General features: G+C 40.1%; 1 protein-coding gene and 1 pseudogene across 1 annotated transcript; both read left to right on the top strand.

Annotated features, from left to right (window-relative positions):
• Nucleotides 1-6,869: 6,869 nt before the first annotated feature.
• LOC135699644 (melatonin receptor type 1B-A-like) lies at nt 6,870-23,725 on the top strand. Its single transcript, XM_065219934.1, has 3 exons — nt 6,870-7,604; nt 22,148-22,320; nt 22,701-23,725. The coding sequence occupies exons 1-3, from the start codon at nt 7,202-7,204 to the stop codon at nt 23,412-23,414; spliced, it is 1,290 nt and encodes a 429-aa protein (XP_065076006.1). The 5' UTR covers nt 6,870-7,201; the 3' UTR covers nt 23,415-23,725.
• Nucleotides 9,370-10,031, top strand: LOC135699643 (small ribosomal subunit protein uS19-like; annotated as a pseudogene).
• Nucleotides 23,726-24,445: the final 720 nt, after the last annotated feature.

The raw sequence follows: 24,445 nt of genomic DNA on the forward strand, positions 1-24,445 counted from the left end.
AATTTGCTTCACACCATTGCTTCTTTATATGTAATGGTACAACCCGTTTGGTTGTTTTCCAAAATTTTCCAGAATAAAGTTGTTGAATTCATCAAGTATTATGGAAATATAAGTTAGCTACCATTTCCACGGCAAAACTCAATTTTAACAAAAAAGCAAATGGGACCGACTTGCGATGAGCGGCAATATAGTATCTCATTAGAAGTAATGATGTTTTAGAAAAAGTTATTACATTTTGAATGAAATCTAATCCTTAATCTTAATCTTAAAATAACTTAACGGCATAGCCATTGTCTCCAAAATAAAGATTACTTATTATATACCAGCCAGGGCGAATAAACTTGCTTTAATATACAGCAAGTTTCATTCAGCTTCACTCGCCGACTCGCCTATGACAAACTGATGGCACTCGTATGAAGTGCGATTTCTTCCCTCTTTTAGCGTGCTCTCGCCCATCAAGCTGCTAAATGTGGAAAGTTTTCTGCTAGAATGGCACATTTTGATCCCTTGCGCCATGGGAAGAGAAGACATCTCCTGCTGGCTGGTTGAGTTGATTCCTGGCTAGATTAGAGAAAAAGAGCGACTATGCAAAAATAGCGCCAGGTTAATTAAATTTTTCAGTACTCTTGAAAGTTTTGCCATTGCTGAAGAATGTATGAAATTTGTGCAAATGAAGAACTGTGATTTCAGTTGGAAAGGCCTTCGCCCCACGGTGGTGCAGGAGGAAGGGAGATGGAATACTTCGGGTGAAGAGTGTCATAGTATCAAATGTGAAAGTTATGTTCGCACTGATGTACGTTTATCGTGCATGACGGAGCGAATATTGGAAACCGGGGTCCATGATTGATAAAGAATGATAGTCACCTAGTGTGACATGCGATAATCATGTTACTCTATCGTGCTCTTTACTCAAACGATACTGGCATTAAAAGGTTAAGGGGAGGGTTTAAATATAGCCATTGATTTAGGAAAGAAACGGTGCATGATGCGAAAATGATTAGGTTTAAAATCTTCTTTATTAAATTTTAATAGTTATGTGATGACCATGGTCCACTAATAATCTGGGCGCAATAAACCAGATCTATGTTGGCATTGGTTTGATGTAAGAAACAATTCAAGCAGGTAGTCATTTTGAAGTCTTTTTATTACGGTTTCATTAAAAAAATGTCTGAAAATTACTCCATTTTTAGAAAAAAAAATCAACCTCATTATGCCTTAAGGGGACGCTGCTAGTCAACTCTACATCATCCCATCAAATAACCTTGCAAGTTTTCTTCAACTTATGCTTGATAATCGCCCAATTTTTTTGTCGATTGTACGGAATTGACCGATGACTGTAGGACGAATCTTTCTTTTTTTGGAATGACTACCAAATTAGAGAGAGAGAGACAGCTCCGTCCTGCAACCATCGGTTAATTGGGTGAATTAATGTCCTTTTCGATAAAATCCACTCTGTTGTCACGATACCACTAAAATACCTCCCCATCAGTTGTAGTGACAGGTTTCCAATTCTTGCCGAAGCTTCACAAGTTCATTGCGTGTCTTAATAAACGGGTTTCCCTCCGAGCCCATCGTCTTAGTTGTGGCGAAAATTGAAGTTTTTGCGGCCACAACTACAGATCTACAAGGTGCGTAAAATTCAAACGGTACTAAACTAACTCATGATTGCCCGAGGGGGGTGACTAAAATACTGGAAAAATTTCGCTTTGCTGTTGTGAGATGCACGCATGCTAATTAAATATAAAGAAGATTGAGGAAGATTTTGAAGGTTTCCTGCAAAAAGATGCGATGCGAGTAGATGGATTTAGATACAAGAGATGAAACAAAATTTTCGTAGATTGATTCGGTAACGCAAAATTTTGTAGCAACGCCGGTAGTGTGGTGGTAAGCGTGATTATCTCTCACCTCAGCAGGCCTGGGTTCAATCCTAGTCGGCGCCGCCGGGATGTTCTGAGGCATAACATCTCTGATCACGCCTTCCTTCGGGAAGTAAAGCCGTAGGTCCCCGGTTCATGAGTTGATGGGTCGATAGGTAGGGTCCAAGTGTGGGAGCTACCTTCCTGGCGTCGGTAGCATTGGTGCTCAGCACGGAAAACAAGATCGACGGAAAACAAATTGAAATTTTCTGATTATTTAATGGGTCCGACAAAGAGCATCGCTCATACCCTATGATGAGTGTGGCAGGACCAAAATACTTTGAATAAATTTTCTTACTTGAGGAAATGCCAGCTCCCCACCACATTTTGTTGTGGCTTAAATTTGAACCCCAAAAGCTAACCACATTGCATAATTCATCCAAAACATAATTCAAAATGATTAGATTTATCAGCTCTCTAAATTGTTTATCATCCACCTGACTAATTCTTCCAGGACGTTCTTACCTGATCTTTTGACAGTGTTTTTACTGTGACCCTCAAATATTACTGCACATTTGGAAAGTGTAATTTTGCTATAAGAATTGATCCATTGTTTATAATTTGGGTGGCCCAAAATGATTTGGTAAGGGACTATGTTTCGAGACGCTACAACGTTTTGCACTTCTCAACTACACTAGTCAACAAGTACTCACCAAAACGTTTTGAGCTACTCAAATCAGAATCTCTTGATCAATTCTTACAGAAAATGTAACGCACTTTCCAAATCTGCAATAATCTCGAAGACTCTCTCCCTGTCAGCCACATATATCAGCACCGTAGCTCACATGGTTTTGACATTTTTGGATAAACTGACAGTGGTAAAACCATAGAGGTAACTCTTAAAATTGACAAAGGTATGACAGAACGAAACTTCATACTCTTGCATCGCAGCGCTGAATGCTAGAAATAGTAGTCTATGGCAGTCATCATAACCCCTATATTGATTACATTGTTTCGAGCTATGACGAAATTCTTGATTGTTGTCCCCATTTTTGACGTAGGACTACGTCTGTGATTTCTATATGAGGGTACACTTTGTGAAAACCAAAAATGGAACATGTAACAAAAATATGAAAGATTTTGAACGTTAATAACTCAACTGCCCCTGGACCAATTTCAATTACTTTATCACCAATCGATCAGAAATATTTCTACGCATCTGTATATTTTAAAAATTTATCATTTTGAAAATGATTGAAACTATTGAAAATTGCACGAATGTGCAACTGTTGCTATGATAGTTAAAATTATCACCGATTGCCTACGAAAAGCGACTTTCCTAACACAGATTTCAAAGATGAATTCCATCCGGTCTCACCGCGTGGTGAGTGGTGGTGTTCTCCAGTACACAACGAAAGGCTGCCTGCAAGTAGCGAGCTGCAGCCCACATGAGCATCCATAGAAGGAGAAAGAAGCCGCACCGCTATTGATCGGAATCAGTAGCTCTTCGTAAGTCGCTGTGGGCCATCTATGTCAAGCGCGTCATACTAAAGAGTATAAACAGAGAGAACCCCGCTCAAATTCCTATTCCTACACAAAACACAAGCTCCTGCTGCAGTTGACAAATAAGATTTATTATATAAGACCACGTAGTCCTACGTCACCATTGCGTACAACCTCATAGGACTGTCCCTTGTAGTTTTTCAAATGGACTGTAACCTCCGTTTACGAAGTCTTTTTTACGCAGTATTCAATTTACGTCCCTCTTTTTACGAAGTAAATCCCAAATGACGAGATTTTTTTTACGAAGTAAATCCCAAATAACGAGTTTTTTTTTGCGATTTTGGGAAACTGGGAAATACTGTGAAATACCCCACAATATGGGTATTGTTGGAATCGGAGTGACGTGAAGGAACCAGAAGTCCCTGTCTGACACCATTTTGAAATCCAAGATGGCGGCTTCCGGTTACAGAAAAACTTGGAAATTATATCAAATACCCCACCATATGGGTATTTTTGGAATCTGTGAGACGTGTAGGAACCAGAAATCGATGCCTGACGGTATTATTAAATCCAAGATCACCGCTTCAGGTTGGAGAAAAGCTTGGTAAGTCTATCAAATACCCCCACCATATGGGTATTTTTGGAATCGGGGTGACGAGTAGGAACCGGAAATCGATATCTGTCGCCATTTTGATCCAAGGTGGTGGATGGATGTCACCCAGATTAAAAAATACCCATATTGTGGGGTATTTGACAGTATTTCCCAGTTTTTCTCTAACCTGGTGCCACCATCTTGGGTTTCAACATGGGGTTAGACATGGATTTCTGGTTCTCACACGTCATCCCGATTCCAAAAATACCCATATTGTTGGGTATTTAACAGTATTTTTCTGTTTTTCTGTAACCTGAAGTCGCCATCTTTGATTTAAAAATGGCGTCATACATGAATTTCCGGTTCTAACACGTCACTCTCATTCTTAAGATACCCATATTGTAGGTTATGTAACATTATTGTCCCTACACGTCACCCAAATTACAAAAGTACTGATATTGTGGGGTATTTAACAGTATTTTTCTGATTTTCTGTAACTGGAAGCCACCATGTTGAATTGCAAAATGGCGTCAGACAACGATTTACGGTCCCTACACGTCACCCTGATTCCGAAAATACCCATACTGTGGGATATGGGACAATATTTTCCAGTTTTTCTGTAACTGGATGCCGCCATCTTGGATTTCAAAATGGCGTCAGACATGGATTTCCAGCTCCTATATGCCACTCCGATTCCAAAAATAACCATATTGTGGGGTATTTAAGGCATAACATTTGATAACGGCACAAAAGCATTTGTAAACAAACTTTCTAAAAACCCTATACACGCGAACCAAAGTACGCTCACGCAAACCAACAACATCATCGGTTTGGTTCGTAAATGGAGGTTCCAGTGTACTGTACAAAAACCGTAAAAAACAGGAAAAAAAACTGTTGTAACGTCACGTAGGATGTGTCATCTGAATAATTTCCCGAGGTATAATGTTTGAAATCCAAGTCTTGGGCTTCTTACACACTAAGAAATTATTACCGACTTCGATAATTTTTGACCGAACTTGCAACACCTCAACGTTGACCCAACTATGACCCTCATTTAAAAAGATGTTTCACTTAATTTAAATTTCAAAACACTGTCAATCTTGTTTAAATAATCGCCATTTCCATTGTGGTTAAGTTTTCCTTGTTTTGAAGCTTTCAAACTAACGAATTAAAATGCCTGATTTTTATCGAACAGTTCAGATGTTGAAAGTTCGATAAAAATTACCGAAATCGGTAAGAGTGTACAAAGGTGACTTGTCAACTCACAAAAAACAACCACCCTGTACTGGAAGGTTATCATGTTAGCGAAAACGAAATTTGAAGGGAACATCTTGAAGTGGCATTTTTTCTTTTTTCTGTCGCCAATTTTAACGTTTTCTTGATTTTTGCAAAATAATTTTTCTCTTCTTCTGCAAGAGGAGCATTTTCAAAACAAACTTTCGTCAAAACAACCGACCACTAGGGGAACTGCTATAAAATATATTCTGCGTCCAAATTCTACCTGGACCTAACTTTAGTCAAGGTGCCCACTGTTGTAGCGGAGGTGTGACATCTGCTAGCATGTCAAAACATTATGTTGACATTCGCCACACGCCACACGACTTCGTCATGATGTTTGGCCGTGTTGTATAATGCCGCATCACCACCACACCAGTGGCCGCCTGTCCATATGTTTACAATTCAAGTGGTCAAATATTGGCTCTTCATCTTTGTTGTTTTTGGTTTTAATTGGGTTCTTTAATTTCGATAAATTTATCGGTTTTTATACAACATCTGAAAGAACTTCGTTTTCTGAGCACAACTATATTTTTTTCGGATCCATAGATCTTTAAATCAAGATTTAAAGCAAAATGATAACTTCATGGTTCGACACTAAACTAACAAATTGACAGCTCGCTCCCATAAAAAGTCCCAACGAGGGGCGCTAAGAAGGAAATTTTAGCTAATGTGATAACACTTATTTAAAGCAGTTCCATTGTACCAAAAAATTTAACATATTTTTTAAAGTAGATTAAGCATTTACCGCCTCCCTTAGCTCAGTCGGTAAAGGCGCAGCTACAAAGCAAGACCATGCTGGAGGTGGCTGGGTTCAATTCCCGGTCCGGTCTAGGAATTTTTCGGGTTGGAAAATTTCTCGACTTCCCTGGGCATAGAAGTATGATTGGACTTGCCACACAATTATACCAATGCAAAAATGGTACAGGCATCGAAAGCTCTCAATTAATAACTGTGGAAGTGCATCTAGAACACTAAGTTGAGAGCACGCAATAAGCTAATATGCGAAATGCAATAAGCTTGAAATGCGAAGAAGAAGAAGAAGAAGAAGAAGAAGAAGAAGAAGAAGAAGAAGAAGAAGAAGCATTTACCGCAATACCCTTAAAGATCCCAATTTTGAATTATTTTCAGTTACCCTGTACATTTCTAAAACCGAGTCCCATAATCGTCAACACTATGAACTCGGAAATTTGTATTGCGTTGTACGAGAAACGGTGGAAATATGTAATTTTTTAGATATTCCATCAACAGTTCTATGAATTACTTTAAGAAAAATGTATTTTTGAACGATAAAAATTACATTTATAAGTGATTTCTTTTCCAAAAATAAAGAAAATTCATGGAATTTATCGTCATCCACACGGCATTCCATTATTTTCCAATCTCTCTGTCTAACTCGTAATTATGACAGTTGCCCCTCATTATCATGCTGATTGCTTAATGAGAAGACCCTGCTCATAATCTAACCAACCCACAGACCATACAACCATAATCAAGCCTTTAAAAGAGGGGACGAGAAGATCCTAATCAGATTTATTCCGGCTCTAGGATGTAATTAAATTAACCACATTTTTTTTATCCACCTCTCTCCTTCAACCACAGGGCCCCTGGTGTACGTACTACGTCGTCAACGGTAACCTACGACTCCACCAAACAGCATCGACCGTCGCCTACCACGACGACGGAAAATTTGCAACGTCTCATCATTTCCCTGCACGGCTTCATTCTCAGAATCTCAGAATCCTCCATCACGTCGACCAACGCCAACGCGATCGTGAGGGAAGGGCAGAGTAGGCCACACGACTCACCCGGCCCATCAAACCATTATCATCGTCGTCATCGCGGTAAACGACATCTACACGAAAGCTTTTATTGGCGTGCCGGCCACAATTTGACCGCTTACCACGGCAAAAACGGAAACATCCGAAACAACACACAGGAAATAACAAAAAAGAAAAAAAGAAAGCAACAAGCCATGAGCTCTTCAACACTGACCAGCATACTTATGGCGGCCGTCTCGATTTTGAGTATAGTCGCTGCCGGTGAAGCAACTGCCGGTGGAGGAGGAGCTTACGGAGAAACGGACAAAGGTGGCGGAGGAGGACTTCTGGAGGCAACAAGTGCCACCAATTACGATGCTGATTTCAGTGAAAATGGCACTAATTTGCTGGCGATAACTCCATTAGCACTGATGTCCAAGCACGGCGGTACTTCCGGTGGGGCAAAACACCAAGAGGATGTGTCACCGGTTACCCTTTCAACCGAATGGCCACGGCTGGCTCGATTGCTCTTGCTGGCCAGTCTCTCCGTTATCGGGAGCATCGGCAACGTGTTTATGATTTCCTCTGTCATGATTGAAGATCACCTCAAGAAAGCAGGTAAGCACCATCGCTAGACGACGAAGTTTCTCTTTCCATAACCAGTAAACATATAGCGAATTCGATTTGATGCGTGAGTTTTACGGTTTTATGAAAAAAGTTTTCCACCCTAGGATGAGTGATTAGTACTGCTTTTTTTTTCCTTTTTCTTCTAAGAATATTTTCCATTCTCTCTTTCTCACGAAAGTAGCTACTAGATTTCTTCCTTCCTGTCTTGCGAAACGATTTCGAACTAGAACTTTGGTATAACTTCCTTCCTCACTGAACTGCCTTTACCCTTATTCCGCTTGCATCACAATCACGCCACTAGCAGTAGCAGTAGCAGCAGTGCTGCCAAGTAGAGTTAAAAACCATCATTTTCCTCTTCCGCCAGCACTGTCTTCGTTTCCGTCATTCATGTCAAGAAAACTAAATGTTCAACTCTGCCATCATCCACTTCACGCTTTCCGATCTCCTTTATAGCAAATATTGCCGTACAGCCCACGGATTTCAATCTACCTGCCACCTTTCTACCATTTCTAGTCTCACTATACACGTATAAATGTATATTCAAATTTCATTCATAATCATACCGCTCTGAGTCTGAGATTTAATTAACTCAAATTAATTGCTTAATGCTAGGGTGAGCACGGAAACAGCTGAGCGTTGGACCCCATTCATACTACGTTTATCAGGATTATAGACGATGAGTATCATCGTGGGCAGAGCCTATTTTATGTTTATTTATGAAAACAGTTGATCCTATTTATGAAATTTGTCCTCACTATTATAGGTTGAATTTAATTTCCCTTTGAAGGAATAAATTGAAACAAAAAATGTTTAGATATAAATTTCATCAATTTACCATAAAGCAAACCCAAGGGAGTAAGGGACATTAGTTTTAGGTTATGCTCCATTTTCCGAGCATTCCGAGCTGTAAAAAACTAGCTTGTTGTTTGTCGTTCTGATAGCAGGGTTATTCTATAACAGGCCATCTGACAGTTTCAACTGAAAGCCAAAGTCAATTCCGGAAAATGGGACACATTCATTCATTCAATACCAATAATCACGCGTCTCTACCCAATGATTCACAACAGCACCGCGCAAATTTGTTTGTTCTTGAAGAATACGAGAGAACTGTGCCATGTTTGTTGAGAAACATTAATTGGTCTAACTTTTCATGACATCATCGGTTTTTTTTTATAACAATTCAAGTTCCTTTAACTGACCAAACCCCAAGGCTGCAAAATGCGTGTCGATGCCTGTTGACATGGCTGGATCAATCGTTATGATTCAGCCACCATTCGAAAGGCATGGCTATTTACTTTCATTTTGAACAGGTAGAAACCTAATTGGACATAGTTGGCCAACCGGAACGGAAAAAAACGAAAATGTCGCAAGCAAAATGCTTGTCGATTGAAGTTGACATGACTGGTACTCAGCAATTTGGGTACCAAATTTTAAGATTGAGTCACCATTTCAAATGTATGACTATCTACTTTCAAACGGAACAGACAAGGACATTGGATTGTGGTTGGCCAGTCGGAACGGGAAAACCCATGAGAGGTGATTGAGATTGCATACAATCATGAGCATAAAGGAAATATGCCATCACCATATCGATTCTGCTACCGGGTGGCACGAAAATGGTCCTCTGGATATGCGGAATCACCGGGAAAATGGTCATTCCTGAAAGTATACCTAGAGACCCGGGATTTTTGCTGAATTGCATACAATCATGAGCATAGAGGAAATATGCTATCACCATATCGATTCAGTCCTCTTTTCCCTTCCACATCTTGTGTGAGGACGTAGTGTCGCGTGAAGTACTCGTTGCTATTTTCGCATTTTTCGGATTAAATCCGTAATTTTGTAACCATGGCGGACGCCACTGAAGCCTAGGGAGTTAAGAAGAAGCGCGCGTTCCGTAAATTCACCTACCGCGGGGTGGATTTGGACCAGCTGCTGGAAATGAAGCAGGATTTGTTGATGAAGCTGATGCTAAGCGACGGCTGAACCGCGGCACTCGCCGTAAGCCGATGGCTCTCGTTAAGAAGCTCCGCAAAGCTAAGAAGAATGCTCCACCAAACCAAACCAAGCCAGCTATTGTAAAGACCCATCTGCGCAACATGATCATCATAAGACCTTCAACCAGGTAGAAGTCAAGCCAAATCAAATGATCGGCCACTACCTTGGTGACTTCTCGCTGACCTACAAACCCGTCAAGCACGGTAGGCCCGGTATTGGTGCCACCCACAGCTCCCCCCAACAAACAATTTTAGCTGCAGACTAGCTTATACAGGTAAAAGTTAGCTGTATAAGCCAATTTTCGGCTGTATAAGCTAATCTGCAGCTAAAATTGTTAGTTGGGCCGTTTCATTCCACTGAAGTAGGGCGGGCTGAATCAGTGCTTAATGATCTTATTTCTTGTAAGTAGATCGAAGCGAAGGTGATGAAAATACAAAAAGGAATCTACTATCTGGTGGCTAGAAAAAGGTCCTCTGGATATTCGGGATCACCGACAAAATGGTCAATTCCTGAATGTAGACCTAGAGATCCGTGATTTTTTTTTTCTAAATTGCATACAATCTTCAACATAGAGGAAATATTCAATCACCATATAGATTCTGCAACCGAGGAAGGTTGGCTAAAAAAGTAGAAGGGTCAGTGCCTAGGGCCACGAACGGAAGCTTGACGTAGGACCGCTAGTGGACGGAATAAATGTGAAGAGCATTTAGTTCTTTTAATTGATCAATTATCTATTATCTCAACTCTTTCCGTTTTGAATTGGCGTACCAAATTTGTAGTAATTTTTTTTCAAAGAGAAAGTTGATTGTGGCTTGTGGTTCTGAATATGGACCCAACAGGCACAGATAAATTCTATTCCAACTCTTTACTGATATAAGCTTGATGGCCCTGAAAAGAGCCGTTTTATTGTAGAGGATATCCATGGCCACTTACCATTGACGTGTTTAGTGTAGGTGACAGCACCACGGACCTCATTTTCCAGGAACACCTTCAACACACCTCGTAGATCAGACCGGAGACACCGCCACGGCGAGCCAGACGACGGATGGTGGTTATCTTGAAGAACTTTGCGATGACGCTTGGCACGTCCTTTACCAGACCTTTTCCTCCTTTGCCACGACCAGTCAATTGTTGCTTGTTGGGTTATAGAAGAGTGGACTAGCCACCACCTTCCTAATGCTGCTATTGCTGCTCACCACGCCATCTGAAGCGAAAATGAGCTGATACCAGACAGCAGCGCTGCTTTATATCTTTTCAGGTTAAAGCAGAATGATGTGCAACCAAGTGGTATAAAAGATACAAAGACTCCTCCTATCATGAGTAGTTTGCTATCAAGTAGCGACACTGGTTCCTTTCATTTTGCGTACACGGCGAATAATAACGACCCAAATTTGAGTTTACTTCACTCATAATCGCCAAAAGTGCAGGAACTCAGCGATGAGTAAATATGTCTCATGGTTTCCTGGTGACAGATAATCCATTGTTCCAATTTTGACATGTCGTCTCTTTATAAATTCAGGCTCTCGCGTCACTTTTCAATTTGGTCCTATCTACATTGATCGATTCTCTTCATCGACACTCTCCTTCGTAAATAACTCGGCTTCACAAATGTTTCCTGCCGTCTTCGTCGAATTAGATGCTAGGTTGTTGCTTCTTCCATCGAAAATATCCGGCCGTGGCGATTCAAAGTTGATCAGGGTAGATCAACATAATTTGAACCCCTGCTTCCAGTTTGATTACATGAGCATTTTGTGTGATCGTTGGCTCTGAATATGGACAAACAGACAGATGAATTCTATTCCTACTCTTTACTGTAATAAGCTTGGTGGCCCTTAAAAGAGCCGTTTTGTTGCCAAAGTTGGTGATGATTTAACCTCCACAACCAAACAGAGTGCGTCTCTGTCACTTCAAAACGTAGATGACATCCATGGCCGCTTACGCTTGGCGTGTTTAGTGTAGGTGACAGCATCACGGATCTCATTTTTCAGGAACACCTTTAGCACACCTCGTAGATCAGACCGGAGATACGTCAGACACCGCCACGGCGAGCCAGACGACGGATGATGGTTATCTCGAAGAATTTGCGTTTGGTTCTGAATATGGCGATGAGTGTGCAAAATATTACGCAATTCCATCCTCCCTATTCACATGCGCCCGAGGACCGGAGGCGAATGCCACTTTGACTTGTTGACTCGTCTACTTACTACTCTCTGACGACTGTGCTGGGGAAGCAGCATATGCATGTAGGTAGTTGGTGGATTTGTCAGTTAATTCTACGCTTTTGGAAAATGCTGGACATTTACCAGTTTTCCAATAGTTTTTGTTGAAAATCAACATTTGGAAGCATTGTTATCGATGCGTAGCTATATTTCTGATCGATTGGTAATAAGATTATTGAAATTGAACCAGGGGCAGCTGAGTTATTAACGTTCAAAATCGTTCTTAATTTGTTACATGTGCCATTTTCGGTTTTCACAAAGTGTACCCCCATATAGAAATCGAAGACGTAGTCCTACGTCAAAACAGTCATCCAGATATTCAAACTTCAGACAAGTGGAAATTTTCGGGAAGTGGTCCTAGGGCTCTGCGTTTAAAAAATTGTAGCATAGAATTCAGAGCAAAGTGGAAATTTGTCAGCACACGATTGCAAGAAATTCTAGAATTGGTTTTGAAAACTTGAAACTAATGTTCTGCCCGACACCAACTCAGCAGCACGAGACTCCTTGACAACTCCACTCAAGCTTTCAAATTAACTGAAATACAGCACGGATCAACTTAAACACTGAATTTTTGTGTGGTGTTGTGATCGATTTTCTGGCACATACCCTTGATGACGATGGCGACTACGACGACTGCAGAACAGCGAGCGCTCGCTGCGGTTCCGGATTGATCCTGTCGATGGCGGATGATTAAGGGCCGATCTTGTCGGAAAGATGGCGGTACCACCGCTCGGTCGAATTCCGATACAATTCCAACAATGGCGGAAGCGAGGCTGACCGAACGTCGGCTGTAGTGCGATGGCGATCTGGTATTACCGGGGCTGGTATAGCGGTTTGTGGAGATGGTTCCGATGCACAGGCGCTTCCTGACAAAGCCGGTCTTCGGCGGCAAGGCCGCCCTCTGTCGAACCGGGAAGGGAAATTCTCCTTGGCGTTTAGGGCCTTCAGCCCGAGAACGATGTCATTTACGTTTAGGTCAAGGTAACTAAATGTCACCTAGACCGTAGCGTGCAATGGCGGTCCTTGACTCGCCAACCAGAAAACAATTTGATTGGTTGAAAAAAAGGTCGTAGCGAGAAGGTAACATCCATTAGTGTCGTTCTTCGACCAATTTCGAGGATGACTTAAAGCTAGCGCACAATGCATTTGTTTCCGGGTTTTTTTGACATGGGCTAACTGTCAAAAAACCTGAAAATTTATCCATTGTGCGCCGGACTTTACTTGAATCAGCTGAATTGGTGATTTACACTTAACCTTGATTTACTACTCGCACTTAGTATTCTGTTAAAGTATACTCCACAGACACGTCTGGTCTACACGCTCGCCTGAGATAGAGTGAACGATGGCCGTTCTACAAGCATCGCAGAACCCTTCAGCTCATCACCCGTGACTCCGTGTCACCATTTTACCGCGGCCATGCACGCCTTATTCAGCAATCGGCCGTTAAGCATGGCCGTATCGTCTGCCCAGTGTGTTTCACCGCACGTGTTATACAAATTTATTCAATGCTCGATCACATGGTGCATATTTAAAATATTGTATTGGACCTTTGTAACAAAACGGTTGCAAACTAGCACTTCTCCTCAAGATGTATAGTACCTTTAGTGAAGTGGAAAACTTATAGCAATAACTGTGCTGGTCAGTAAACGGTTCTACAGATATTCCTATTTTCCGGGAAAAAGAAAAAATTGAAAAGAGCACCAGACAATCAGGATTTGTTTTATTCTGATCAACGACAGTAAATTGTACAAAAATGCAATTGTTGCTTAACATTGTTTTATTGATTGATTTACTTTCAGTCCGCATCGTGCTTTCTTGCCGTGTGGATCTATTTGCTTTTTTTCTGAAGGAAGTGTTACTGCTACCTAGACCTACAACGAATATAAGCAGCACTTTTCAGTGCTCAATATTACCTGCATATTGTCTAGCTTATTAGACTCTTATTCTTCTTCGATCTCTGTTTGAACCGTACTCGAGGTAATCCTGCTTGGACATCGACTTGGAAAATTCCTCTTCGATCCATCGAATTCTTATAGTAATCTGCTTGGAAGTAGATTTGGATAAACTTGGTTACGCCGCCATGGCACCTAAGCGCATAAGAAAAGGGCAATCTCTTGTTCCCGCTTCTGATGAAATTTATTTGAGCAATCAATTTAATATGCTCACGGATGGTGAGTATGATTCATCATCCAGGCAAAATTCCATTAAATATTCCCGGCTCAATTCCAACAAGGAATAATTCCCCCAATTGTCATAACCACTTACAATTTCCATGCTCTTCGCACGGAACCTTTGAACTTCGTTAAATTCAAGTTTTCACTTCAAATTGGCCGTCGGGGTGAATGCCGTGTATTGGCTGAAGCATTGGATGGATTCAAACATCTTCTCAAGTATCTAAATGAGAAGCAACACACATTTTCACTTACGACACCAAAACTGAACGTCTGTTCAAGTTTGTCTTGAAAGGTCTGCCCAGTGGTGAATCCCTGGATCAGATCAAAGATGAATTAACAAAACTACTTGGAGTTAAGCCACTCCAAGTAATCAAAATGAAAATAAAATCCCGTCCTGGCCATTCTTGCAACGGGATTTCTAATGATTTTTATATAGTTCACTTCAAGTCCAGTGAACTAAACAACCTTAAGGCCTTAGAAAGAGCTAGTCTTATGCTCCATGTCCAAGTGAAGTGGGAACACCTCAGGAAGACTGGAGGAAATTTCGAAAACCTCACCCAGTTCCGTAATTTCCAGGGATGGGGTCACGGGACCAAAAATTACTACATGCCAGTCCAAGTAACATTGTAAGTTTTATTGAGGTTTTAAAGCACTCTATAAGTCTAAATCATGGTCTACAGTACCCTCATAAAACCCAAATTGTTACTTGGAAGGTAACCAATAAGCCCGCTAATTTGGATTGATTTTGTTATATAAGGCTTTGGCGCATTATTTGTCGGATTATTACAGCAGGCTTGTTGGTTACTAGGGATTGCCCCCTCACTTTCATTCCATTAGCATAAACGAAAATTTGATATTCAGAGTTGTGCTTTCACAAAATTAGAAAGTTTGGTCCATGTTCAATATTTAATCATAATTTGTTACTTCAAGCAATCAGAAATTTCCGCATCCAAGCAGAATCATAATTCTAAATGTTCATTGGATAGCTTAACGTAGGAATTTATCCGCCTCTTAAGCACATAATAAGAAATATATCTCTTAACTTTTTGCCATTCTTGCATTTACACTAAGACGCTCCAACCCATTTTCAGAGGTTTAATTTTTGTTGGACCGAACCAAACACAGCACCACCCAGAAACTCGCAATCCACTTGGTGCATGAATTTTGTAACAAACAACTATGTAAAGCTCTACTTAAAGATGTAAATGTATTTTTACCGTCCCTCTGGATCCCATTTCAACACAGGGATGGCCCAAAATCATCAAAGTTCAGTTCGCCAAGCACAATCTCACGAACACTAGCGTGTAAATTCAGAGGGGACATTGTTCAAGTAGACCTGGAATGATCTGCCCGACAAGGAGTTTTTGATGATCTTCACGAGGTACATAGATCGGAAAGTTGTATCGATGCAGCTTGTACACTAGACCATCATGCCAGACATTGTCGAACGCCTTCTCGACGTCCAACAATGCCATGGCATATGTATTGGAAACGGACTTATTCCGCTTGATGATGTTAGTTGGTGGATGGTAGAGTGGCCTTTCCTAAACCTGAACTGCTCTTTGAGAAAGAGTTATTATCATTTGAAAACACCAGCAGACGGCTGAGTATCAACTTTTCGAATAGCTTCGAGATGGAGGACAAAAGGCTGATGGGGCGATAGCTTTTGGCACTGGAAGGATCTTTGCCAGGCTTGCGTATTGGAATCACTTTGGCTAACTTCCAGCATGCAGGGAAGTCGCCAAGCTCCAAACATTTGTTGAAGATAACGGTATAACGGTGCCGGTGGTGTAGTGGTAAGCGTGATTACCTCTCACCCCAGCAGGCCTGGGTTCAATACCAGTCGGCGCCGCCGGGATGTTCTGAGGCATAACATCTCTGATCACGCCTTCCTTCGGATGGGAAGTAAAGCCGTTGGTCCCCGGTTCATGAGCTGATGGGTCGATAGGTAGGGTCCAGGTGTGGGAGCTGCCTTCCTGGCACGTCGGTAGCATTGGTGCTCAGCACGGAAAACAAGATCGACGGAAAAAAACAAACCAAAGGAAAAAAAAGAAAAAGATAACGGTAAGATGGTTGAAGAAGTCAATACTCAAGTTTTTCAACACCATCGATTCCCGCGGTCTTCATGTTTTTAGTGCTTCTAATAGCTGCTAATCATCAGCCGATATTCTACTATTATCATGCACTACTACGGGGGTGTTAGCGACTCTAGACATTGCCTCCAGTACGGCAGGCTCATGGGGGCTCACCATGGTTTGAGCGGAGGAACGACAACAGAACTCTTATATAGTTTTACAGGTTCAAGCCAAACGATGCGCAACCAAATGGTACTCGATTATGACGCCTTGGTTTGGGGAGAACGTTTATTTCATTGAAACAGTGATAAAATTATCACTTTTTTTTTGTAGGTTTTTCAACGATTTTTTTTTTTTTGAGAAAATTGGAAAAGCATTTATTGTAACAGATTGTGAGAGTTATTTCCTATCGATTGGTGCATTTGGATTTTAATTTCATCTATAAATGACAAAGTTATAAGCGTTCAAAACCTTACACCTTTTTCGCGACGGTCCCAATTTTATATTTTCGATTTACCCCCAGTACCTTCCCGTAAGACATAGTCTACGTCAAAAAATTCTTATAGTTTCATACTGCTGCAGAGCGAAATTCCAGGGTGGACCGCACCAGGGAACAGTTTAGTGATTTGAGGCACTACAAATCAGAAAATTTCTTTGCAATCCAGAAAACGAAGCCTATAGTTCTTGACGCCTTGTCGTCAATATACGAAATGTGTTTCTTATACGTTAGCTGGGAATCCAAAATTACTACCAGATCTTCCACGTAGTTGACACGGGAAAGATTGTATTCATAAGTACATTATCGGTTCCTTCTTGCGAGAGAGAGTCGTTACTGAACACTTCGCGGGGTTGACGTAGGTCAAGTTGCACCAGTTGCTGGCTTCGAGCTGGCATTGAAGGAACGGACCTGACAGTCATCGATAGAACCGACCCGAATATAAATGTTAAGATCATCTGCATACGATAACCGAGGTCCTTCGAGGTTCTTCCGAAATACAGATAACCAACTAACCAATCTTCGAGGACCAGATTCACGTCGTTGAAGTAAAGCAGGAAAATCAATAGGCCTAAGTGACTTCCTTGAGGTATCCCTGACGTAGCTGGGTAAGTATAAGACTGACAATCACCAATGGTTACCATTAAGATATGAACCAGCCAAAGGCTGAAAATCTTTATAATAAAGGGAAAAAACGGTTACCATCAGATATGACCAAAACGTGGTCATCGATTAACTCTCATCAGAGAATATGATCGAAAACTTGTCTAAAAGCATGCCAATACACACTTAGAAATTATCGCCGACTTCGGTAATTTTTACCGAAATCTGAACAGCTGAACTTTTCGGTAAAATTTATGCAATTCAATTCAATTGCTTTTCAGCTACTTTGAAACTAAATCTCCACTAAAATGACAAGATTTGATCATTTAAACAAGGTTGAACATGTTTTGATATTATTTTCAAATTTAATAGCCTTCAAAATGAAGGTCAAAGTTTTACTGAACGTTCAGCTGTTCTGATTTCGGTCAAATTTACCGAACACGGAAACAAAATCTTAGTGTGTATAGACCTTCTGGGGGGGGGGGGGGGAACCTCCCCGTTCAACACCATTGACGATGGTAGGCTGGACTCGCTACGCTGCCCATTTACGTTATTTCAGAAGGACTTCGGTGTGCCTTGACTTTGCTCTGAATCCCACGTAGCGTGAATAGTATCGACGGCTAACTCAATTGGTGGTGTTTATTCACCGTACATTTTGCATTCTGGAGAGCAGCATCAAATGTATACAAGTAGTAGATATCAGGCAAACAATATGCAATTGTTTGTTTTAACCTTGCATCTTTCTATGACACAACCCAACCCAAGTAACAATCCAGTAACCATTTAGCATCCACTCTGATTTATGATGGTTTTATAACGACAATGAACAATCCAATTAGTTTAAATACAGCATTTCAAAGTGTGAAACATTCCTGCTTAGTAATTCAGCTTTTTGTTGTTGTAAAAACCTTTTATAGTCTTGCAAGAAAGTCAAAAACTGTCTTGTTTTAAAAATAAATTTAAAACAGTTATCAATCCCTCCTTAAAACTGTTCTGTAATTCAAGCATAAACGTCATTAGCAATTGTTTATTAATGTCTTGATAAAATACTTTATAAACGTGTTCTATCATTATAAAAGCAACCATAAAATCATTTGGTTTTGCATTAGAGCAAAAAGCCTTTATTGTTGCTTTTTAGGCTTTTTAAAGTGCATCATTAACTCCCCAATTACTCTGTTTACAAATTGAGCTTAAAAGATGTTTCCTCATAATTAATAAATGCCAATTTTATGACAAGAAAATCTCATAGAATAGACGAAGTAGGATGAAAAATTGAAGTCGATTTCAGAAAAATTTACTTCCTTAGAAGAATCAGCACACCATCAACGACTGACCATCTGGCGGAGAAGAGTAAACTGAGCGGTGCCATAAAACATTGTCGAAAGTTAAAACACATACCAGCCTTCTCCAGATCTTGCGAAGTATCAACCGACAGCAAACCACTGAAACTGTTCGTAAGCGGAGATCAGCTGGTTTCCGATCCATAGCAGCGATTTTAGAATCAAATCTTCGAAAATTTCATTCAAGCGTACATCCCTGCATCGTTGGATGGTGCACTTCTGTAACCATCTGGAAGAAGGGGATCTTTTTCGGGAACGATTGCACTTCCAGCTGTTCGACATGCGAAATGTTGTAAAACAGTATCGCAAACTATCTGAGTAACTGCTTCCAATCCATCGGGAGAAAACCGCCTGGAAGAATCCTGGATCTCACAGCGCAACTATCGAAAGATAAACAAACTTTGACGTTTAACTTTTTGCAGGCAACTTTGCCTCCATAAATGCTGCCATAAATCGGAACGGGTTAGGATCACGCAAAATGGCTTTAGATAAATACAATTCAGCCTGCAAGTTTTCTTCATAAAAGTCATTTTAAACCCTTATTAATTTGTCAAGGAATTCTCGAAAGAAAAACAACTTTTTCACAAATGACCCATGAAAATCAACTTTTATGCCACCGCCATGTTACAATTAGTTTGCTTGTTTTTTACAATCTTTGATTTTCAATCAATATTTTCTTAGATATAACTATATTTTGGTAAATTTAGCAATGAGCAAACATTTAAATGCGAAAATAATAAAAAGAAAGTCTCGGCCAAGCTCGATCTGAAGAATATATTTTTTTTTTTCTATGTTAAATAATTAGTCAAATCGACGTTTTACGAGGGTGGACTTATTTTTTTCGATGTTTTCACGTACATTTCACATAAAATTTAATATGGCACTTAAAACTAGGCCACTTAATGAGAACTATTGTAATAAATTTGGATATTCAAAAAGATTTTTATACCATCAGTTTCTATTTTCATTATTTTGATAAGATCGGATTCATAAATCCTTTTCTATCTTGATTGATGCTTTCCTAGTGGATTCAGCATGCGGCTAGGGGAAATGGCTCGGAAAGGGTTTTTATTGTTGCTAAATAGCTTTTATTGTAGCTTTCAAATGGTTATCAATGCGTTCGTCATACAACCTTTTGCAGTAGACCAATCTTGAAGAGCTTCGAGAATACACCCTTCAGAACCTTCTCCAGGGTGGGCCAACTAGACATATTCTAGTCCTAATGAGGTTTTGGTGGATGCATTAATGACAAAATAGCCTTGACCAGGGTTTTATGAATGTTGTTTTATAGTTGCTTTGTAGTATTTCATAAAACTTAAAATGTTACTTGGGAAGTAACAATTCAGTAACCATTTGGCACCCACTCTGATTTATTATGGTTTTATGACGGCAATGAACAAACCATTTAGTATAAATACAGCATTTTAAAGTGTAAAACGTTCCTGCTTAGTAATTCAGCTTTTTGCTGTTTTAAAAACCTTTTAAAGCTGGCAGGAAAGTCAAAAGCTGTCTTGTTTTATTTTACAAATAAATTTAAAACAGGAGGGATTGATCCTTAAAACTGCTCTGTAATTCAAGCATAAAGGTCATTAGCAATTGTTTATTAATGTCTTGATAAAATACTTTATAAACGTGTTCTATCATTATAAAAACAACCAAAAACCATTAGATTTTGCATTAGAGCAAAAAGCATTTATTGTTGCTTTTTAGGCTTTTTAAAGTGCATCATAAACTCCCCAATTACTCTGTTTACAAATTGAGCTTAAAAGATGATTCCTCATAGTTAATAAAAGCCAAATTTATGACAAGGAAATCTCGAAGGATAGGCGAAGTAGGATGAAAAATTCAAGTCGATTTCAGTAAAATTTACTTCTTTAGAAGAACCAGCACACCATCAACGACTGACCATCTGCCGGAGAAGAGCAAACTGAGCGGGCCCCTCGAATTCATAAAACATTGTCGAATGTTTAAATACATACCAGCCTTCTCCAGATCTTGCGAATAGATGACAATCGAAATAACAACCGACAGCAAACCACTGAAACTGTTAGTTAGCAGAGATTAGCTGGTTTCCGATCCATAGCAGCGATTTTATTCGGCGAAAGAATCAACTCTTCGAAAATTTCATTCAAGCGTACATCTCTGCATCGTTGGATGGTGCACTTCTGTACCATTCGGAAGAAGGGGATCTTTTTCGGTTCGAAATACGAAATGTTGCAAAACAGTATCGCAAACTATCTGAGTAACTGCTCCCAATCCATCGGAGAAAACTGCCTGGAAGAACCCTGGATCGCACAGCGCAACTAAAAATCGAAAGATAAACAAACTTTGACATTTAACTTTTTGCATACAACTTTGCCTCCATAAATGCTGCCATAAATCTGAATGGGTTAGGATCAAGCAAAATGGCTTTACATAAATACAATTCAGGCTGCAAGTTTTCTTCATAAAAGCCATTTTAAAACCTTATGAATTTGTTAAGGATTTCTTGAAAGCAAAACAACTTTTTCACAAATGACCCACGCAAATCCACTTTTATGCCACCGCCATGTTACAATTAGTTTGCTTGTTTTTTTTTACAATCTTCGATTTTAAATCTATATTTCCTTGAATATAACTATATTTTGGTAAATTTAGCAATGAGCAAACATTTAAATGCGAAAATCATAAAAAAAATCTCGGCCTACCTCGATCTGAAGAATTTTTTTTTTTTTCAATGTAAAATAATTAGTCAAATCGACGTTTTACGAGGGCGGACGTATTTTTTTTTTTTCGATGTTTTCACGTATATTTCACATAACATTTAATAAGGCACTTAAAACTAGGCCACTTAATGAGAACTATTGTGATAAATTTGAATATTCAACAAGATTTTTATACCATCAGTTTCTATTTTAATTATTTTGATAAGATTCATATATCCTTTTCTATCTTGATTAATTCTTTCCTAGTGGATTTAGCAAGCGGCTAGGGGAAATAGCTCGGAAAGGGTTTTTATTGTTGCTAAATAGCTTTTGTTGTAGCTTTCAAATGGTTCTCAATGCGTTCGTCATACAACCTTTTGCAGTAAATCAATCTTGAAGAGCTTCGAGAATACACCCTTCAGAACCTTCTCCAGGGTGTGCCAACTAGGCATATTCAAGTCTTAATGAGGTTTTGATGGATGCATTAATGACAAAATAGCCTTGACCAGGGTTTTATGAATGTTGATTTATAGTTGCTTTGTAGTATTTCATAAAAATTAAAATGTTACTTGGGAAGAAATTCGAAAGATGAAAGTAGAACCTATTGTAAATAGTACCCTGTGTTCCCCAACTGCGTTCAATTGAAAATTTCTACTCAAATTTATACACAAGGATCTACTATCTACCAAGTGGTCAAAATCTGACTTGAGTCAAATTTCATGATGCGGTATATGAAATACATATTTTAAAGACATGAAATAATGAATTAGACTTAATTAAGATCTGATCATACGCTCGTAGATGGTTAAGCCCCCTCCTTCCCACCCAATCCTTCCAAAACATCACCCATTCACCCAACACCGCCGCGAAGATTTTCCTCAGTTTGTTCTAGTTTGCTCCACACCTTTCTCTATCTATCTATCTATATATCCCATTATTCTGCAGGTAACGCATTCATAGTGAACATAGCGCTCGCAGATTTACTAATCACTAGCGTAGTGATGCCAGCGTCCACCATTGTGCTCCTCGCTGGCATTGACAATTCGGACACGGAAGTATGCAAATTTCAGTGGTTTCTAGCTGCTTGCTCGTTTTTGGTTAGCATTTTAACCCTAGCAGTAAGTATTGGGATATGAAACTGAAGAACATCAAAAGATAAGCACATGCTATTGCTATAGCAAAGCACAAGTAGCTTGATTGTGTGTGTGTATGTGTATGTAGCATTGATTTAATGTTGTAGTATGTATTCCTTAGAATGAAAGTAGTAACTTGTAAATGACTGCTTGGTAGTGATTGGTAGAACTGCATGATTAGATTAAAAGCTCAGTCGATTCTCTTGAAAAGGTAAGAAAATGTTGAATGACTAAAATTGTACATACTCACAATGTTAGATTAGTACAAAACAAATGATGGGGCATTTGAAAGTGACTAAATGTGCTTTCGATGTGTGAAAATTGTGTGTATCCAATCGTTCATACCATTCCTATGCTATTTTCAGATAATGGCCATCGAAAACTACCTAAGGCTGTGTACGGCCCAGAATGAACGAAGCTGGTTTAGCAAAACGAGCGTGACCGTGATTCTACTGTTAATCTGGATCATCGCAAGTTTATTCTCCGGGATGCAGTTCATGTACGACATCGACTTTGACTATTGCGACCAAAAGTCGAAGCACATAGTGCCGTTGGAAGCCGGGTGGATTGGTCTTATGGTGCTGCTTCCGCTGTTGCTATCATTACTCACCCACATCCGAATCATCGTTGACGTGAAACGCAACATGAGCCTACCGAACTTCAAGCCAAGCCTGGCCTACACGTGGGACCTCTCGTTGGTCCGCACCAACTTCTACAGCTTCCTCATATTCGTCGTATTTTGGTTACCATTCTGTGCCATCTTGGCGTACGGGACCACCAAAAGTGTATCGAACCGGGTGTTCTACAACACAGCCTGGATTGGCCTATCCAAGTCTTGCTTCCACAATGTGATCTACTGTCTGACCAATCGTCACTTTCGCAGTGCGTACATTAGCCTGTTCAACTATTGCTGTTGCAAGACGACGGTGGCCGTATCGAGACGCCAACGGACCGATGGCAACCGACCGACGGCGGACGTACGGGTACACATCATCCCCGGATATAACATGTACACCAGCCCACAGCGGGCCGGCAACAGCCACGGACACTGGGGAAAGCGTGAGTGCCATGAATTATGATCGGAAATGTAGCTAAATTGATCGAGAACGAGGAACGGTTTCGATTAATTTACGCCGCCGTGAATTTGAACACAAAACTCTCGTCAGCAGCGGAAAGCCGCGTTTTTCGTTGTTGATTCAGCACAAAGACAAACATCAGAAAACAAGCATTCAACTGAAATTTGAAACGGGTTTCTGAGTGGCTGCCGTTAGGGACCTATGTACTATCCACCATCGAGCGTCGTCGGGTCGGATGTTGATATGCTTTGGAAATTGGTTGTGGGGCTTGATGTTTAACTGGACTGGCATTATTAATTGATTAACCTGGGATGTGATTGTGTTTGAATTGAACTTTTTCTCCTTAACGTATTGGCCCTTCTGTTGTAAAATATTTACCCTCCTATTCTAAACAATCATGTTTATTTTCAATCCAAGGCACAGTGGTCCAGGATGAGAATTTAGCAAGACAAAAGTGATAGTGCTTTTGTCTTAAGTTTTAGACATTTGGTGCCTTCGGTATACTTTTTCTACTTTTTCTGCTTCTTTTTGCCTTTTTTTTTTAAATTAAGGTGGTCCTCAAATTAATTGTTACTCTAAAACTAACTTCTTTATTTTTGAAAATAGAGACCCTTAATATTGAACAAACCTGTAGCTAAGATGATTTCAAGCTACTTTTTTATCTCTTAACGTCCTCATTTAGGAGAACTTTTCCTAAAATGACTTATGCCTTGTTTAGACCAGTACTATCCGGGTAAATTTAGAGTTGCTGGCTGGCTAATTTTTCATTTGTGCGCCTCCGTCCAACTTAAATTTATGCGCTCCTTAATGTAATTTAGGGATGTTAACACAATTTATTTGGACCTCCCTTAGCTCAGTCGGTAAAGGCACAGCTACAAAGCAAGACCATGCTGAAGGTGGCAGGGTTCGATTCCCGGTCCGGTCTAGGAATTTTCCGGGTTGGTAAATTTCTCGACTTCCCTGGGCATAGAAGTATGATTTTACTTGCCACACAATTATACTAATGATAAAAAGGGAACAGGCATCAAAAGCTC

The sequence above is a fragment of the Ochlerotatus camptorhynchus genome, unplaced genomic scaffold (genome assembly GCF_037179485.1).
Source record: "Ochlerotatus camptorhynchus isolate MF236.1 unplaced genomic scaffold, CSIRO-AGI_Acam_v1.1 ptg000113l, whole genome shotgun sequence".
NCBI lineage: Eukaryota > Metazoa > Arthropoda > Insecta > Diptera > Culicidae > Ochlerotatus > Ochlerotatus camptorhynchus.

What these genes read in the sequence shown, in the direction of transcription:
- LOC135699644 (XM_065219934.1), top strand. Translation starts at nt 7,202, where the DNA reads ATGAGCTCTTCAACACTGACCAGCATACTTATGGCGGCCGTCTCGATT. An exon ending in AGATCACCTCAAGAAAGCAG is followed by an intron (nt 7,605 to 22,147) that starts GTAAGCACCATC and finishes ATTATTCTGCAG; the next exon opens with GTAACGCATTCATAGTGAAC. An exon ending in TTAGCATTTTAACCCTAGCA is followed by an intron (nt 22,321 to 22,700) that starts GTAAGTATTGGG and finishes TGCTATTTTCAG; the next exon opens with ATAATGGCCATCGAAAACTA.